This window comes from Apus apus, chromosome 6, assembly GCF_020740795.1.
Source record: "Apus apus isolate bApuApu2 chromosome 6, bApuApu2.pri.cur, whole genome shotgun sequence".
NCBI lineage: Eukaryota > Metazoa > Chordata > Aves > Apodiformes > Apodidae > Apus > Apus apus.
Genome location: NC_067287.1, coordinates 10672369 through 10692046, shown reverse-complemented (window position 1 = coordinate 10692046; position 19678 = coordinate 10672369). Strand labels below are relative to the sequence as shown.

General features: G+C 40.1%; 1 protein-coding gene across 9 annotated transcripts in view; it reads left to right on the top strand.

Annotated features, from left to right (window-relative positions):
* Positions 1-19678, top strand: part of KALRN (kalirin RhoGEF kinase) — a 500706-nt gene that overhangs the window by 336432 nt on the left and 144596 nt on the right. For 8 of the 9 annotated variants that reach the window (XM_051624220.1, XM_051624223.1, XM_051624226.1 and 5 more), the window contains exons 16-25: positions 2763-2882; positions 5410-5628; positions 8097-8246; positions 9200-9314; positions 12184-12299; positions 12841-12963; positions 15425-15607; positions 16505-16623; positions 17869-17935; positions 18801-18910. In XM_051624220.1, coding sequence (XP_051480180.1) covers positions 2763-2882; positions 5410-5628; positions 8097-8246; positions 9200-9314; positions 12184-12299; positions 12841-12963; positions 15425-15607; positions 16505-16623; positions 17869-17935; positions 18801-18910 — 1322 coding nt within the window. The remainder of the gene's footprint in view (positions 1-2762; positions 2883-5409; positions 5629-8096; positions 8247-9199; positions 9315-12183; positions 12300-12840; positions 12964-15424; positions 15608-16504; positions 16624-17868; positions 17936-18800; positions 18911-19678) is intronic. The other variant, XM_051624222.1, reaches the window with a different exon arrangement.

Below are 19678 nucleotides of genomic sequence, written 5' to 3'. Positions count from 1 at the left end.
CTCTTATTTCTTAAGGAAGGCCACAAGGAGGTGCCTCACATTTTTCTGATAGCATCTGATTCTGTGCTCACTGAAGAAGGCAGAGTTTCAGTATATGGATTTTGGAATAATTTGCTACTATTATTTAATTACAGAGCAGCCATATACAGAAGTAGCCTGTGTTAAGCTAATTAGAGTCAAAGGTGGGAGTTGTTTCAGAACTGTGGTGCTTGCTGTGCTAGACAACACATGCCTTGCAGTGAAATTGTTCTCCAGTGGCAAATGGCTTTTGTCTAAGACACTGTTAAACTGTTTCTACTTCTCTATTATTAAAAAAAAAAAAAAAAAAAAAAAAAAAAGGGGTTAGGCTTCTTAAGAGAATCTTTGGTGATGTATTTAACTCCAGAACTATATAATAACAGCTTCTACAAAGCTGATACAATCTGCAATTTGTAGGAGATGTCTGTTTAAAGCCATCTTTTGCCTTTTGGTCAGTCTGCACCTTGCCAGATAATGGTGAATCTATCAGTAGAGGAGATGATAAGAGAAGTGTGTTGGTGCTGCATTAGCTGTTTCTATACCTATTTTAATGAAAAGATATTAAACACCATATAAGTGGGACTCAATTTGGGAGCAGGTTTTGTAAACATGATACAAGTGTGCAAATACTCTCTTCACTGTCTGCTTCCAAACCAGTGACACAATGAGAGGCTCTGCAGGTGACTGTTTTTTTCACTTAGACTTAAGAAGTCTTAGGTATGCAATGGAATTTATTTATATATTTTACTGTATGTAAATGACACCCACACAAAAGAAGAAGAGGGGAAATATACTAAGAGAAAAACATTACCATGGAAGAAGCTGATGCAATCCCCGATGAGGCCCTGGCATTTAATGTTAGACTCTTAGAAGTAGAATGGGGTCATTATTCAAGTTCTTTCAGGCAAAATTTGTTAGAGCTCACTGGGCCTGGAAGGGGGAGCACAGGAGCACCTGAACCCACACTCCAGGGGAAGAAGAGGGGACCACAACTCTGGGGTGGCAGCAGCCCTGGTCAAGAAGAGTGCTGTAAGCTGACAAGATGCAGTCCATCAGACCCTGATCTGAACTGCTTTACCCTGAATATTTCTAGGTCAACAAAACAGTTGTACAGAGGGATGCACAAGTATCATTAACACTAGAGGAAACCTGGGTGCTCGCGGTTGTATGGTCCCTCTTCCTCCTTACTCAGCCTTGTTTTTAACTAATGAAGTTGCTAAGACTGAGGTTTCTAGTGTTACATTTTTTGCAGACATACTCAGTATTTCCTGTACTCTAAATGGCCCAAACCAAGATATATCATGGTATATAAAATATGAAAAGATGTCTTGCTTTATGATGTCCTCACTTCAAATCTTTCCCAGATACAGTGATCTTTTGGTTAACTTCAGTTTTTTGTACCATGTAGTTGGTAATAATGTAGCTTTTTTATCTGATGGATTATAGCAAATGCCAGCCAAAAAGATTGACATATGATAACTGGATTTGTTTTCCTTTAAATCTTTTTTGCATTTCCCACAGGAGCAAAACCACCTGCTGATGAAAGAAAGGAAGCTGACAAATGAAATCTTCCACACTATTGTACTGAGCACAATGTAATTTTCTACAAATTGGGGTCAGCTACATGTGTAGATGGCTCCCCTTTCTTTCTCTTAGGGAAAACTCATTTTCTTACCTTCCAGGGAACTGAATGGCTATAACTAGGGTGATACATGATGTCAGGTTACAAACCAAAACAACAGAAAATCCCCATTTCTTTCAGACAATTTAATGGATCGTTTAGTGACACTGATTGCACAAAAGGGAAATTACTATGTAGAATCTTACAGCAAAGTCGATTTTGGAGCTTTGTAATTCATGAGCTAAATTTAGCTCAGTGATTGGGCAGTCAGGACTTCCCGTGTATCTGCAGATTGAATTCAGCAACTTTCTGGCTTTATTGGAATAATTTGACAACCACACAAGGTAGAAAACAGGCTTTGAGGCAACACTGAATGAACTTGCACATGTGTTCTGGATGCTTATTTTAGAAACAGGTGTCTTAAAATAGCAGGAAATGTTGCTGCTTATGTGAATAAATGCAAGGTTGGTAGACGAATTATATATATTTAGGATTTGATTCTTCAGTTATTACAGCAGAAGTTGCATATCTACAATTACTCAGAATATCCCTGACTAAATATGTGATCCCTTCCCAGCTCTGCATGCAGGTAGAAACTCCAACTGCTTCTTAACTCCATGTTAGATGAAAACAACTGTGTCTTCTCCCTCCTCACTGCTAACCTCTGGACCTTTGTGTGAAAGAAACACAGGCAAATGAAGCGGAAAGGAGTCACGAGGTTCACGATTCCAGCTGGAAATTTGAAAAAGAAAGAGATCTTTATGTTTAGTTTCAAATCTCCCTCATTATACTTTGTGGTTTTCCCCTGGGGTATTTGCATATGGGAACATTAATTGTCGTGAACAAACCTTGGAAATGAAAGCTCTTTACTATCTGAATATGCATGTAAATATTTTAGGAGTTGAATTCTTCAAGCAATGACTTCTTCAATAAGATCTTTGCCCTCTAAAAATTTCTGTCATTACGCTCTTATCCTAGGATTTCTTTCTAATCAGTGATTCAGGCTGAGACCACACTGGACAGAGTACCTTTTTGTTAGCCAGGCTGAAACATTTCCTAATGGATGACTACATAATCCTTGGTACTGAAGCAACCTTTCCATAAGCACGTCTTTTCTTTGCAGGTGCTTGGCTGGATCAGGAATGGTGAATCAATGCTGAATGCAAGTCTTGTCAATGCAAGCTCCCTCTCTGAAGCTGAGCAGCTCCAACGGGAACACGAGCAGTTTCAGCTGGCCATAGAGGTAACACAAATAAGTTAACTTTCTTTCTCTTTCCCAGCTGAACATCATACAAAAGGGTATCTCCTCAGCATCAGTCATGGCTTGCTTGAAAGAAGGGAAGGAATAAAAACTTTAGAAGGTTAACTTAATTGTTTAGCCAGAAGTTAATAGTGAAATAAATTCTTTATCAACAGCTAATTCTTCTGCTATCAGCTACCAGCCTTTCCATTCATGAAAATGACACTCATGTATCTCCTGATTTATTTTTTTTTTAAATGAATATTATTAAAATTCAGAAAGTGATCTGAAAATGGGAAGTCAGCTTTTCCCCACATCTATGATTTCCAAATCATTTCACAGCATTAATTTATGGATATCTTTGTTACTGGACAATGCTCTCACAAGACATTTTTTGTTTAATTTGTCTCTCCTTTTGTTGACAGCAGAAGTGACATTAATTCAAACCCATATTCTCAAATAACTTTACTTTGAATAAGAGGCAAGAGGGATTTTTAAGAGTTGCCTGCTACACTGAGCTTTTGCCCCTGCTTGCCCTGAAGTAGCATGTCTTTGACCTGGCCCTTGAAACCTGATTTTGAGCCAACTCCTTTGCTTCACTCATGGGGCCAGGACATGGCAGGATGAACAGCCTCTGAGCTACTTTCCTTTGGATGAGAAGGTAGTAGAGGTCTATGGGCTCTCCTGAGTAGGGCACTACAAGACTTCTAGTTCAGCTCAATACTTTATATAGCTTGGTCATTATGAACAAATCCTACCCTCACAGAATGTGCTCACTCTAGTTTAGCATCAAAGCTAAACCAAATTTAAAGTATGAAAGTAGTATTTCCATAATAGAGATTTTAAGAGATGCCTGATTTAGCAGGGGGAGCAAGTGTGTTTATGTCTTCCGATAAACTTTAAATAAGTCAATGTATATTATATAGCTGCTAGTAATTGTAGAGCTTAAATCTCAGCTAATGACCTATTTCAGTCCAGCCCCACTCACACTGAGGAAGGAGCAGCTGTTGTAGATCTAAGGGAAAAAGAAGAAGTTTCTATCAATTCTGTATGAGCTGGTTGGTCCTAAACTGTGCTGACCACATCTTGGCAGACGTCACCAGAGAGCAGTGGGGAGCAGGACACCCAGTGGCTGTGTTATGGCAGCCTGCTGCCACTGGGGAGCTGCTTGTATTTGGTGGTAAATGCAAATCACAGAGGGGGAAGAGGGTTATGCCACAGTAAGGGGAAAAGAAGTTTTCATGGGGAGAAATATTAAATATCTGAAGTGTTTAAAGATCAATATGGGGAAGAGATCAGCAAAGCACACAGGGCAGACTGTTCCCTAAAGGCATCCTAGATGTGGAACTGATTTTCAGTTGAAATCCTTTAAAGTCTATTTAAAACAAGTATTATGACTCTAAAATCAGTAAAGCAGCTGGATATTAAATTTAACCAGTTGTTCTTGAACATCTTCCTAAATATTTCTGCCAAATATTAATCCTTCTTTTTCTTTTTTTCTTTTTTTCTAATAGCTTTCTCTACATTGCATTATTCATCAGTGTATTACCAGATTATTTCAAGCTTTTTTCCAGGTTAAAGGATTAGATCATAAAAGTATCACATGAGAATGTCTCAGCAGCGGTTAAAAATGAGATGCAGAACATCTTTGGGAGATTTTAGGGCTTCTGTTTAGAAGATTAGAATTAAATATTGGACTACACCATGCCTGAACACAGTTACTCAGGAGGCTGTCAAGAGCCAGTGGCTGTTTTCCTCTCAGCAGCCCTCAGAGGAAGGTGTAACCACCACTTGCTTACTGAGAGAAGCTGGTGTAGGCTGGGAAATGGGGACGAGAATTCAGTCCTGCCTGTAAAGTGGATACTTAGTAAATTGGGGAATGGCAGATAAAATAGCTTGACTCCTCTCAGCTCTGCCCTTGTAGGTAGCACATTGTAGCTCCAATAGGAGTGAACTGACTTTCAGAAGTGTATCTTGTCAATATTTGTTCATGCCATTTAATAAGGCATCTTCATGTCTTCTGGTGTTGATGTTTTATATCCTGCAGACAGGACAACTACAGACAAGTGAAGTTGCTGATACCAGCAAACTGGCTGAAAAGAGTCAAACTAGGGTGATGAGGCCCAGAGTTTGCTGCCTCTATGGTGTTTGCTTTTGTATCTGTAGATGGTGTGCAATGCAGTAAGGACTGAGTACAGGCTGGGTGGGAGCTCAGCACAATAGCTGCCTGCATTGGGGTTGTCAAAATGGATCCACTGGAAACCCCACCCTGGGTTGTTGCCCAAGCGGCAGTAGCTGATCGGTGGAGCTCACCCATCCTAGCCAGTGCTTGCTTGTCCCAAGCTTAAATAACACGTTGCAAATGTATGTGAATAATTGAAACTTAAATGCTTTACAAGAATGTAACTGTTACCTGAAGATAACTGAGAATGTTTCACTCTCTCACATCTCCATGCTCAAACCTCGCTTCACCTTTCTACCATACATCTGGCACATCTGTACAACCTCTCTTTCCTCCCCTCATACACAGTCCCTCTTTCATGCCACTTCCTTACAGAAGACACACCAGAGTGCCCTGCAGGTCCAGCAGAAAGCTGAAGTGTTGCTACAGGCTGGGCATTACGATGCTGATGCTATCAGAGAGTGTGCCGAAAAGGTGGCCTTGCACTGGCAGCAGCTGATGCTGAAGATGGAGGACAGGCTCAAACTTGTCAATGCCTCAGTAGCCTTCTACAAAACCTCTGAGCAGGTGAGCTGAACAGTGTCATATCTCTATCACAGCACAGTGCTGCGCTCTGGGATTAGGTCCCAGTGTGTAGTGTGAAGGTCTTGGCTCTCGTGCAGATCAGCAGCACAGTCTCTCCACTCCTCCAGAGTTTTAAACTTTTCCAATTACCTGCTCTGCTAATACCACTAAGGAGCATTGCTCGTTCTCCCTTTTCCTTGAGTAATCTCAAGAGTAGGAGGAATGTGGCTTCAGTCAGCCCTGCTTGCTTTTAAAAATTTCCCTTTGTCTTTTTACATATATTTGCATATCTCCCTTCATACATTAGGTGTATATAAACCTTTGTGTCAACTGAACAGGGCCACAGCTGACTCCCAGCTGGTAAACAACAATGTGAGTGCACTTTGTGATGTAGCAGTGCTGGTAGGTGTGGGTTTTCTACTCTGACCCTGAGTGCATAGGGTCTTCTGCCAGCAAGGGATCTCACAGCATTGGCAAAATTAACTGAAAGGACATTTGCTCCATTGGCATAGTAATGCTAAGCCACACATGGAAACCAAAGCTTGAACTAGTCAAAATTGTTTCTCTGACAAGTATTTTAATAACACAAAAAAAACCCCCACAAGCAAAACAAAACAAGAACAACAACAAAAACCAGAACAAACAAAACAAAGAGGCAATAACATTCATCTCAAAGTTTTAAGTGAATCAATGTAATTCTTGAAGTTATTTGTTTAATTGTTCCCCTTTCCAATGGGAAGAATTTCTGAAATACCACCAGTTTAGTTTCAAGTTCTCATGATATCAGAGTTAATTTTGAGGACTATAAATATGCTTTTTCCTTGAGAACTGCTTGCAATTAATTACTTGCTACTTTGTGAGTATTACCTTCCAGTGTTTTCACTAGCAGTTAAACACCACCATGCAGAAGAAGTTGTGAAAGGATTTCTCTTAAATCCATCTGCATCACAGATAATTACAGGAGTAACCGTTATATATTGACACAATTTTACTTCATTCCAGGTGCCCGTGAATTGCAAAACATATTCCTGTTGGCCACTGGTGTGGTGGAATTATTCATCCTGTATCATTTATACTGTAGTCAGTGAGAATTAGTGTCAGCGTGGGTACTTGAATAGCCTTGCCTGATGTAATTTACTGCAGCCAGGCAGTTCATGTCAGCATGGGCATTGAAGGAACCTGTGGTTTCATCCAAAAGGCAGCAGGCATTTCCATTAAATTTTCTGTTGTTATTATCACAGTTAATTCCTCAATTAGAGAACCAGACATGGGAAATTTTTTAGCACAAGTAAATACCTCATTATGGAGAGAGATAATTTTTTCCCTAACATCGAAGCTGTAGACAGTCCTTGAGCCACTTTTCACTGACATTTCTTTAATGCATTTTTAAGATTGTTTAAGAGGAATTCATTCTTTATAATGAATGTCTTTGACTGTGAAGAGTTTCAAACAGATTTACAGTCCCTAATGCATTCAAGATTGAAATGAATTACTGCTGGTGGAGGATTGTAAGAAATGAAAACCATTAAGGGATTCATTAGTGCTTTAGACAGACACATGTGCTGGCCAAAATATGCATAGCCAGTAGTTTATCAGCTCAGTCTCTCGTCCTGCTTCCAAGTCATAGACAAGCATACTGCAGTGCCCACCAGGTCACTCATTAGCTGTGTCTATTCAGCAGACGTTTAGGGCAAAGATCATTCAGTCTTTGAATGCTCATAACCTCAGTGCTGCATGTAGCCTGTCATCTTCTCGAGTGCAGAATGTCTGCACAGGCCACCAAGAGTCATTCTCAGGATCTGCAACACGTAAGACTCAGCCTTGTCTGAGGCCACTGCACACATAGTTTCCAGACTGTGTTGGTTTATTTACCACCTTCCCCTAATTCTACCAAGACAGATACTTGTGTAAGCCCTGTACAGTGGAACACCTGCATCCACCTAGGTTGTGACACTGATTTAATGTCTATTGGTTTCCATCAGTCTTTGAAAAAGCTGTATAGGGAGCAACTAACACGCAGCTGAAGAGAATTAGTTCAAGCTTCAGCCTTTGTTTAACTAAAGTATTTAAGCATGTGTTTTTATTTAAGTATGTGCTAAGTCCCTTGACTTCAGTGGGATTTAAACACATCTAAAGCACCCTTCTGGAATAGAGATTGTTCCATGAATGATCCACTGGGGCCAGCATGGACCCCTGCCTTGATTCAACCTTTATCCATCGGAAGAGAAGAAAGATTTATCACCCTTAAGCCACATGAAATGCATCCCAAGCACTAGAGATCCTTGTGGGTGAGAAGAACTGCCAGATTATTGTGTCCAGGGCTCGTTTCACACCCATTTGTCTGCCATGCCTTGGCCCATAGTCCAAAACATTTAGATTTGAAATGTTATTGCTCATACACTCTTACTAAATATGTTCCCCCTGAATAAGATTGTAGATAACTGAATTGTTGTGCTGTGGGCATGTTCCAGGTGTGCAGTGTGTTAGAGAGCTTGGAGCAAGAATACAGACGGGATGAAGACTGGTGTGGAGGTCGAGATAAACTTGGACCAGCAGCTGAGATAGACCACGTCATCCCTCTGATCAGCAAACATCTGGAACAGAAGGAGGCTTTTCTCAAGGTTTCATTTGCATTCTCTAATAAATCAGATAAATTCCCCATTAAGTAGTCAATTCAGAGCAGTGTTGGTGAATCTGAGAGGAGGCCCTGGGGTGTAATTCCAGTTCAGCTACTGGCTGGCTCTATAAGACCTTGGCCAGTTTCATACTGTTATATTAGGGGTAATAAACATTATAATCAATACGTACCTCAGAGAGACTTCATCAAGGACTAATTAGGTGGTATTGGCATTGCACATGGAGTATGTTAGTTGTGCTGGTCTGAATTTTGAATTTTCAAAATTGCAAATGATGAGCATTAGAAATTAGGAGTATTGCAGTATTTTGGTTTTGGCTTATACAAACCATCTAGCGTTTCTAATTCTGTCCTCCAAGTCAATAACTGAAGAACTCCTGTCAACTGAAGCAGTTGTGTCTCTGCTGGGCAGCACCAGGACGGAGACAGAGATATCCTCCTGCTTTCCAGGTGCTGCTTTGTGAGAACTGTGGAGCTGACAGGCTGACAAGTCAATTGACAACCAGCCTCCCACTTTCCACTAAAACTGATACACAACAGGAAACTACACTTGCAGGGAAGGCTTAAGAAATTATGTCTCTAGATTGTACATTTTTTGAAACAATGAAAACATCTTGAGAAATGAGTTAGCTTTGTTTAAATTGAAAACGTGTGATCTACTAGCTCTTTAAAACCAGTTATTTTATTATTGTCATTGATTGGCCTTCATATATAAAATCAGCCACTATATTCAAAATCACTTGTATTTTAGTACATGTATTTAGTACATGAGGCTTTTAATTTATTAGTAGAGTTTAGTGACTCTTAGCTGAACCTCTCATGTTTCTGTACAAAAGAGAACTTCTCTATCCAGAGTAAGCAGAGAACTCCCTTTTGAGTTCCCTTTGGTTTCTTTGTTCACCTTTACTGATTCTTTTTGGTGGGGGTTATTTTTCCTAGGCCTGCACACTGGCACGAAGGAATGCTGAGGTATTCCTCAAGTACATCCACAGGAACAATGTCAGCATGCCTGGAGTAGCAAGCCACACAAGGGGGCCTGAGCAGCAAGTGAAAGGTTGGTGCACGGTTGCAATGCCAGCATTGGAGGTTTTTATTGCTTCCCCCTCTACTGTGTGGTCATCCTAAAGTTTGTGAACATGCTGAAAAGGCACCTTAAGTTTTGCCATCTGCTTTCATTAAAATTGTACATCTGCCTGACACCTTTAGCAGTGCTAAGTGAAGCCCCTCAGAAAGTGATGCCACCTCTGCTAGGCATGAGTTCTTATACAGAACTTCACTGTTGCAGGTGGTGATGGGAGAAAAAAGAAAAGTGGCTTAAAACGTGGGCTCTGTCTGGCTTCTTCTGTCAGGAGAGTCTATAGGAGTGACATTGTGCCATCCCACATCATGTAGGTTGTCAGCTGAGGTGATCATACACTATTTTGCCTTAATTTCTAAAAATGCATAAACAGGTATGCACATATAAAATATAAGGTCTAGATGCCATCCTGTTGCTGTTGAGCACTGGAAAACAATGAACCCTGAACTTGTTTTTTCCTAGGACAAAACTGCTAATTTTTTTGTCCCTGGAATCCTGTTTGATGTCCTACCACATCAAACAATCACCAGCAAAAGTATCTGTCTGTAGTTACTTTCCTTTAAGTCAAAAGAGCCCCGTTTACAATCAGATGATACATCTGAGATATTTGAAATGTTTCCAGTCCTGTGCTTAATTAAACAATTGTTAATCTGTGCCTACCAATGCTGCAAGGTACTGATAAGAATGAGCAAAGTGATTTTGGGGAAATAAACCAATTTTTGTTATTATTATTTTTTGTATTCTTACAAGCTGTAGAAAGATATAGATTAAAAACAGTGCAGTCAGTAGATATGAGGAAGGGATGGGAACTTTGATTATACACAGAACAAAAAAATGGTGCTGCTGAAGAGATTATTTTCCTTCCTTTCAATACCAGTTGTTCAATGTTAACATGACTTTGCTCAACTTTCCCCCACTACTGTGTCAAATGCTTGTTGTTGTTGTGGACTTTTGTTCCCCACAGTTGAAAATCACCAGAAAGTTAATTAAATCCTAACTCAGCGAGCCCTTCACTATGTACCTGATAGAAGCTTCTGAGGGTTCCTCACTGAGCTGGTTTGAAATAGCTCACATGTATAAAAATCAGCTTGTATATTAGTCTATTTTCTAAGCCAAGCATGTAATGCTAAGATTGCTAGTCTTTCCATGGAAAATCTTTGAAGTGGACACTTCAGTTCAGACTAAAAGCATCATTTAGTAGGATAGTTATTTGTGCTTACAGTGCAAAAGCATTAACACAAAATAAAATTAGTCTTATTTAGCATAAACTGTTTATGCAGAGACCTGATGTAGAGCACCTGTGAGAAGCTTCAAGTTCATTTTGTCATTCAGACCAAGTTCTCTCACCAGAGACAGGGCTAGGTCTTGCAATTAACTTAGATATTACACATTTTTTTTACCATAATCAGTGTCACACATGTAAATGAGGAGGGACACATCCAAACTTGTTTGCTGCCACCGGTGTTGATACGTAAGCAACAAATATCAGTAGATTCAGAAAGAGCTTAAGGTGAGAGAGGTTATTAACTGCTGCTGTAGATGGTTGTAAGTCACTGTAAGTCACTGACAGTGATTGAGAAGCCAGATTGCATGTTTTAATGAAGTGTGGCTGCTGCCCGGGCTGCGTGTGCCCAAACCCCCTCTAGTGGATGCTCTGCTGTGAGTTCAGGGCAGGAGGGCTGCCAGGTGAGGCACCAACCTGAGCTCTGTACCATGATTTGCCAGGGATGAGCCAGCTGCTGCCAGCTGTGCACAGCTTAGCTTAGTTGGATTAGAAAAGGTTGGGTTTAGCTAAGGTTTATGTCAGTTACATAGTGTAAATCTCTTGCACCTTCTCTGCATGTAATCTTTTCAGTCCAACCCGTGGTACTTTTTAAACAGTCAAATCACACTCTTATATCACATTGATACAGTCTTGCTGAGCACCCAGGTTTCGAGGAAGAACACAGGCATCCTAAACTCCAAGAAGTAGTTTTCTGCCAGTCTCTTCCTGAATCTGGGTGTTTCTTATATCCCTGTCACACACAAAACAGTTTAGAGGACCAATTTCAGTCCTGAACCCAAAACTGTAGCCCAGCAATAACTGCACAGGGAGCAGCACAGAGAGAGTTGCCAGGTAGCACAGCTGTATAGGAAACCTCACCAGGTATGTCACACTGTGGGCTCAGGTCTGAATTTAATTCAGTCATGACCAGAGCTCTGTAGGGGACAGCAGGCTTTGGTGCCAAGTGCTTGGTGCCTGTGGCCAGAGCAACAGACAAGGTAGTAAAAGGGCAACTTCTCCTATGTCAATCAGTATTAGACTCCTGAAATAAGCAACGGAAGAGAATGAAAGAGCTAGAAATCATGTACTCTCATGTATTTATTGGGGTAAATCCCAAACTGTCTTCTAGTATCTTCTCTGTTACCCAATAACACTGCAGCTGCACTTTTTTGTTGTTGTTTGTTTGTTTGTTTGGGCTTTTTTAAAGCAGCCCTTTTGAATCAATGCTTGTTTTTAAGGAGTAGCATCTCAGGGGCTAAAAATCTTCTTTACTGTGAGAGTGACAGAGCCCTGGAACAGGCTGCCCAGAGAGGTTGTGGAGTCTCCTTCGCTGGAGACATTCAAAACCTGCCTGGACACGTTCCTGTGTGATGTGCTCTAGGTGATCCTGCTCTGGCAGGGGGGTTGGACTAGATGGTCTTTCGAGGTCCCTTCCAACCCCTAAGATTCTGTGATTCTGTGAGGGGCTCTGCTCTTGGGAGTGCAGTCCAGGCAGAGTGAATCAATTCAGCTTTTTATGGCTCAATTCTGTATGCACTCACAGAATCATTAATCATGCAGACGTTTTCCTTTGCCCTACAGCCATTCTGAGTGAGCTGCTGCAGAGGGAGAACCGGGTCCTCCACTTCTGGACCCTGAAGAAGCGGAGATTAGACCAGTGCCAACAATATGTTGTCTTTGAGCGCAGTGCCAAGCAGGTAGTGTAAAAACCCTGCTTCTGTCCTGGCAGTCTGTAAATATTTCTTGTATCTGTGTATTGTGGGGTTCCTGTTGCAATCTCAAGTTGCATTTAAAAACTGTAATGTTTGAAAACATGTCAAATGTAGATTTAAAAACAATTCAAGAAAATTCCAAAGCCCTACAACAAAAACTCAGTGTTTTTGCCAGGTCAGATTAACTTCTAGATTTGTTAATTTGTTTGAAAATATAAGAGCAAACTTGTTTTATTGAGCTATTACTGAATTTGAAAACTGCTTTCCCTGTATGCAGATTTATCTGTATATTGGTAGAATTCCCTTTGTTCTTTTTTATCCTAGGAAACATACAGAACCTTTTGTATCCTTTCCCACCTGCTCTGATTACTGTATTCTTTTTATGTGTTCCTAGAAAGTGTTTTATTATACACAGTATTAAGTCCCCAATGGATTTGATGTTCTTTATTTGGCAGATTTTTTTTAGTTCTTGAAATAAAAAGACTTTTTATTTTGGTTTTCCTTTTGTTGTTTTTGACATTCACAGGCCTTAGACTGGATCCAAGAAACAGGTGAATATTACCTCTCCACTCACAACTCCACAGGGGAATCAGCAGAAGAAACTCAGGAACTCCTGAAGGAATATGGGGAATTCAGAGTACCTGCCAAGGTAAACAGTGACTTTAATCTAATTACAGCATATACCTTTGTTTATGATCCTGTTTCAGTATGTTAAATCTCTGTAATAATTTTCTCTTGATTTTGTATTTTCCTCCTGACATTCATAGCCCAGAAGATAAATGTCCTTTGAGAACTGTGATCTTTGATTTTTAGCAAGACACAGGCACAAAAGGGAGGTATTCTCCTTGAGCTGGTTATAGAGTATTTTTGTTTTGATCAGAAGGAAGAGAAAGTCTATTTGCATGCAGAGTTCACAGCAACATGGTGAGACATACCTTAATTCCATCCTCAAACAATCATACAAGAATGGTATGGAGTAACTAATGGATCTGAACATATACAGTGTCATCTTGAATTCCCTGTCTTTTTCTTCTGTCATTGCAACCACAATTTGTTTTATTAATTCCGGCTGGGTTGATCACAGATAATCATTTATATCATTAGAAATAATCTGCTGATCCCAACAAAATACTTGAAATAAATGGGTTTGTAAACTCCCGGGTGAACATTTCAATACAAAGCTGCATTACCGAGAATCTATAAATTTATATGGAACAGTTTTGTGAAATCTGGTGGGGTTTATAGAGGAATTGTGATTGGATCTGCTTCAGAGAAATTAATTGAAAACATAGGTAATTCACAGACAGTGAATCCACAGGGGTAATAACAGTCACTGACAAGGTTCTAAATTGCAAAGTCAGACTGCAGCAAGACCACAGCTTGGTATTATGTAGCTTCTTTTCAGTGTGTCCTAAAATTGATCTTCTGTAATCCTTAAAATCTTCATTAGGCTGTCCATATTTCCATGGATTTGTTTTGTGAAAACAGGAGATAACTAAGAATGGATGGAAGTTAATTTATTCAGACAGCATCCATCCAGCATTCCTTTAACAGTACTCCTGGCCTCTCACCATCCATAATCGGTCCACCTGAAATCATGTTCCAGTTTATAATTTAATCAGAATCAGAATAATCCTGATTCATCCTGAAGTTTCCAAACTACTTCTACTCTTGACTTAACCCAGAATTGAGTCTAATAGCTTGTCCCTTATTGATCATTACTGGCTGTTCCTTATACTGATGCACCTAGTCTTGCTCCCTAGGGCTCTAGTAAATCAGTTTCCTGCTGCTGTCCTGGAATATTTTCACTGCTATATGAAATCTGGGAAATGCATGTCACTCCCAGACTGATGCTGTTCTCAAACTGAGCTGTAAATGAAGCCTTCCTGATCGAAATAGTTTTCTGGCCAAACCAACTGTCTGGAAAGCAGAAACACCAGTAGCTTTTGGGAATGAAACAGGAAGTCAGGTTTTTTACTTCTCCATATCTAGCCTTACTTCAGTACTCAATTAATTTGTTACAATAACCCCTGATTCAGCTGTAAATGTATTTTGTTGGGGAAATCCCTTGAATTTAAATTCGTGTTTGAAATCTGCTAGATGTTTTCTGGTCTGACATGGGTTTGTCCATTTGTGGTCAGGTTGCTGATAATATCAAGTACCTGGTAGCATGTTTCACATCAGGCAGAGTGGAAAGTTGCCCTCATCTCTGGAAAGCAGCTTGCCAGTACCTCTGGAAATATAACTGATTCTCCTTTTGCTTTTGAGGATTAACATGTGTTTTACAGCTGGAGTACAGCTTGTACAGTTGATATCCCAGTTTTTATAAGCATTTTGTACTTGAGTTGGCTCAAACAGAGTTCAGGCACCTTCAGTTTCTAGGATAGATTTGGAATCTTAGCTAAAATTTGTAACTAGCTCTTTTGTTCAAGATTTGCACAGAGTTCCTCAACATGGGAAACGATAGTGACTAAGGGCAGTAAGAGTCCAAGTGGAACAGAGAAGACCTCTGGAATGTTTGAGGTCTCAGTGTGTGTTTTGGAGTTGAGATATCTTTTAGTTTGTAGTACCCTAACTAGAACTAAAATATGGATGGGAGATTTTCATAGTAGACCAGGAACTTGGATCTAAATTCCATTTGTTTCTGAAACAGTAGTAGTCAATTCCTGGACTCATATGTGTTGTATTAGTGACCTGACTACACAGGTCTGCAGAACCACCTAGGTATAGATTCAGAGTAATTTTGTGTATTTTGTGAGATGTGACTCTAAAATCCTATCTTCTGATTCAAGGTTCACAAAAAGTAAGTTTTTTGTTACGGAAGGAGGCATGTCTGAGTTCCAGGATGTTTTCCATATGTGTTTGTGTGTGTGTGGTTTCAGAAACTTGACTTCTTCTATCTCCTGCAGCTTCATAAGTGTCCTTATATAAATGTCATTGCTTTCATGTTTTACTGGGCAAGGTTTAAAGCATCTGACACTGTATAAGATGAAGTACAGGCACTCTTTAATGATGTATAAAAAATAGTGAGCTGCTTCTGACTGCTGTGTGAATTAAAAGCAAAGGAAATAATAATAATGCAATGTAACCAAGAACCATATTTTGGGCAGCAAACAAAGGAAAAAGTGAAGCTCCTCATCCAGCTGGCTGACAGCTTTGTAGAAAAAGGACATATACACGCCACTGAAATTAGGAAGTGGGTCACCACTGTTGACAAACGCTACCGTGACTTCTCTCTCAGGATGGGAAAATACCGCTACTCCCTGGAAAAAGCCCTTGGGATCAATACAGAGGTACTGTAAGTCCATGTCCTTCTGGGCTTTTCTAGCAAAGCTGAAAGTCACAGAGGGAAGTGAAGGCTTTGATATGAATGCTGCAGGTTATCGTGTGTCCATTATAAACACTTAGAGTCCATCCAACCTGCCTAGCCCAGGTCACAACTGTTTCTGAAGAGAAAAAGTTCTTCTGGGGGGCAGGCGGGTGATACAAGGAGACAAATGAAGATCAGAAAGACTTTCTAAACAAATGTTTGCACCATTCTGCAGGAGACCATGCAGCTACTGGGAAGGAGGAGGAACTACCCTATTTGAATCAAAGTGTGTGTTAATTTTAGCATAAGCCATAAATCCTGCACCCACACCATTATTTTGAGTCAAACTCAGGGTTTAACTGGAAGTTTCCATTCTCTCATCCTTTAACTAACAAAAAAATGGATCTCCCACCTCACCTCTGAGCTATTTCAGGTGAAATAGAGCAACACAAGAGAAACAAAATTAGAACCTATGGCTGTTCCCTGGCCACAGCACTAAGGGGGAGTGCCAGAAGCAGAAACCCTTAAAAACATTTTGATCAACCATCCTTCTAAATTAAGTATCAAAGAAAGAGGAATAAATTACCTCACTTACATCCTCCAGATACCTTAAATGTAGTGTTCCTTGTAGGGTCTCTGGTTTACAGAAAGTTACTAACCACAGTCAGGAAAGGTATTTCCATGGCAGAAGGCCATTGCAAGTTGGGATACTTTTCACCTTATCCCTCCTCACTGTAGTTCTTCTAAAGGTCCTTGAATTTTCTTCTTTGTGATGTTACTTTTGTCCCTTCTTATCCATTTGATCTCATGAATGTGCTGCATTTTGCACAAAACAGTAGGGTTTCAATGAATCTAAAATCTGTGCTGTACCTTTTTCTAGGATAACAAGGACCTAGAACTAGATATTATTCCAGCAAGTCTTTCAGACCGGGAGGTAAAGCTGCGAGATGCAAATCATGAAGTCAATGAAGAAAAAAGAAAGTCAGCCAGAAAGAAAGAGTATGTCCCCATGTTCTCACAGCCTGCCATGACACATTATCTAAGAGTGCTTCTATGATATTTGCATGACCAGAAATGACAGTCCTATAACTCCCTCCAGCTGTGGAGCTATTGTGATAAGTGTACAGGTGTAGGACAGAAGCTGTGACTTGTAGGCTTGAAAATTTCAGAACATACAGGTTGAATTTCATTTGGTTTGAATCTGAAGTTACTTTTGGAAAGGGAATGAACTGAGTCAAGCACTTTGATTAGACCCTGATGTCATGGAGATACCTATTGTCATGATTTCTTTCTCACTGTTTGTGAAAAGTAAAATGAACAGAAAAAAATGAAAAGAATCTTTGCATGTCTAGGTTTCATCTAAACTCCAGTGACATCAAGGGGAATTAACTGGGTTTCAGTGACACATGAGTTCACTTGAAGTTTAGGTTCAAATTTCAGTGGGTGTAGTACTGGGAAGTGGAACTATTTTGTACTAGAGGAAATACTTGGAGAATGCTTGTTGCACTTAAATCTAGAAATAGTCTAATTTTACAGTATTTTGTCTTAAATTTTTGTGTGAGAACATTCTGGAAAACATTTGTATGTGCAATCCTTCTCAGCCCTCTGAAATTGTCACTACAGTGCACGACCTTGACGTGAAACCATTTCTGGTTTAGAGAACAGTGATTACACTTGGTCTGCATGTGTCACATTTTCAAGACACTGGGCATTTCAACTTGGAGATGCCCAGCCTCAGACACTACAGATGTGGTTGCTGGGCTTCCCAGCAGTCTGAATTTTCCCTAGTTGGATACCAAGCTGTTGAAGCCTGTTCAAAGTAGTGATGTCTCCCACATTCATCCGTATTGCCAGGGAAGTTTCAGGGTGACACACCAAAAACTATTAGTGAAGATGGAAGTATTGTCTGTAAATCTCAAGTCCTTGTTTGTGGGTAAAAGAAAAATATCTAAGAATCAGTTGGCTGTTAAGGATGGACATGTAGGTAGTAAATTGCATTTCAGGGTTTTAGAAGCACAACTTTGTAGAATTTTAGGCAGAAAATATATTTAGAAAATAGACCTACAAGCGACTAGAGTATGAAGTGGTATTTCGTTCACGGAGCTGAAAGATGCAAAGTGAGGCAGCTGAAGGCTTAGAGTGGAAGTGTGCTGATTCCTGAAGACAACAGAAAGCTGCTTTGTTTTCTGTTCATTGTACAAATACCTATAATGTCCTAAATACCTGAAATACTATTTTTTTCAGATTCATTATGGCTGAACTGCTTCAGACAGAAAAGGCTTATGTCAGGGACCTACATGAATGTTTAGAGGTAAGTTAAGGCCTGGGAAGTCTCCAGCATTTTCAGGAAGGACATTGTGTCCTTTGCCATGGTGATGTTCACTGCAAAGGCTGACCTTGACTTGGCAGGTCCATGTGAGGTTACCACCACTGGTGGGTAGCCACAGAGCTGTGTCTTGCTCATGGTGGGAGCTGGGTGGGCAGCAAGAAGGAGCTTGTTTCCCACAGCCAGAGCCCTGTGATCCCCATGCATGTCTTCAAATACCTGCACTTCCTGGGACACCTGAGTGTGCCTTTACAAAGCTGCACCAAGCCCTGCAAAGTGAGAGTAATGTCCTGCACGTTGACCTCAGATGTATTGGTTTCTAGTCTTTTTTGAATTGTGCCGCATTTAAATAAATCAAATCTATTTGCTTGGATTGTTTCATGCTAGAGAAAGAGCTGGATTTGCAATGTCAAATACCTTCCCTAGCTCTCCAGCAGGGTGTTCCTGAAGGGGACTGTGATATTCAGGGCAAAAAGCAGAGTGCATTTCAGTGCAATCTGTCAGCTTTCACATTCCTGCAGTTTAAAAGAGACTTTTATGTATCTAATGCTACTGAAGTGGCAAATCCAGCTTATCTCTCAACTGTTTCTGTCTGTAGTTTTTGGACACTGTCAGTTGCACAGCAAAGACAGGTGTTGGCATGTTTCTGCTTTTTCCTCAGATAACTTCTGAGTGTCAGCACTTTGAATTTCTCTGGAGATCTTTCTATGACACTGGAATATTATTGGATTTTTTTAGCTTGTTTGTTTCATCTCAAAGTACATAGTTCCCTTGTCAGTCTGTGCCTTTGGAGATCTATTCTTTTTCACTGTGTTTATTCACAAAACTAAGAATTGCTGGTGTCTTCCAGACTTACCTTTGGGAAATGACAAGTGGAGTGGAAGAAATACCTGCTGGGATCCTTAATAAAGAACACATCATCTTTGGCAATATTCAGGAGATATATGACTTTCATAACAAGTAGGTTTTCCTAACAGTTCTGTTAATATTTACTATGGGAACGAAAGGCATGTGTATACCTATACATGTCTATGGTGTCTGCAGTGAACACCTATGGTACAACACTCCCAGGAGTATAAAGTGATTGATCCAGATGTGCAAAATCATTTTTTATGTCTCGTTTTGTTTCTTTCACAAAACCAAATTGCATCTTAGTTTAAACTCCACCTTCAGCTCATTAACAACATTAAAGTCATATTATTCCAGTGCTTTGTAGTCCTATACATCCTTTCTGTCTCACAGCACTAGATCTGTCTCGAAGTTTGCCTGTCAAGAGTCTCAACTCTTGGAAGACACAAGGGGAAGAAGGAATGGTTGACATGAGCTGGGTTAATAAGTATCTTTCCTGGAACTTCTTGGAGATTCTCTGTATCTCATCTGTAATAACAGTACTCTCTTTTATCAGGATAAGACTGTCTGTCAGATTAACTTAGAAGGCATTGTTTTCCTGCTGTTATGTCAATGCAATAGCAGTTATAAACTTAACATTTAGGGGTGCTGAATCTCACAAGTTCAGTCTGAATTTCTAAGTCTGTCTTGAAGATACTCATCAAAACTAAAGCAGTTTGAAAAAACAAATGAGAAAAGCCTTCCCTGTTGAAGTTCAAGGTGACTTTCATTGCTTCAGCCAGATAAGTGCACCATCACATACATATAAACATAGTCCAACAGATGCTGCTATATGTATGTTTTTGAGGAAGAAGCTTCAAAACATATCAAGATAGTAGA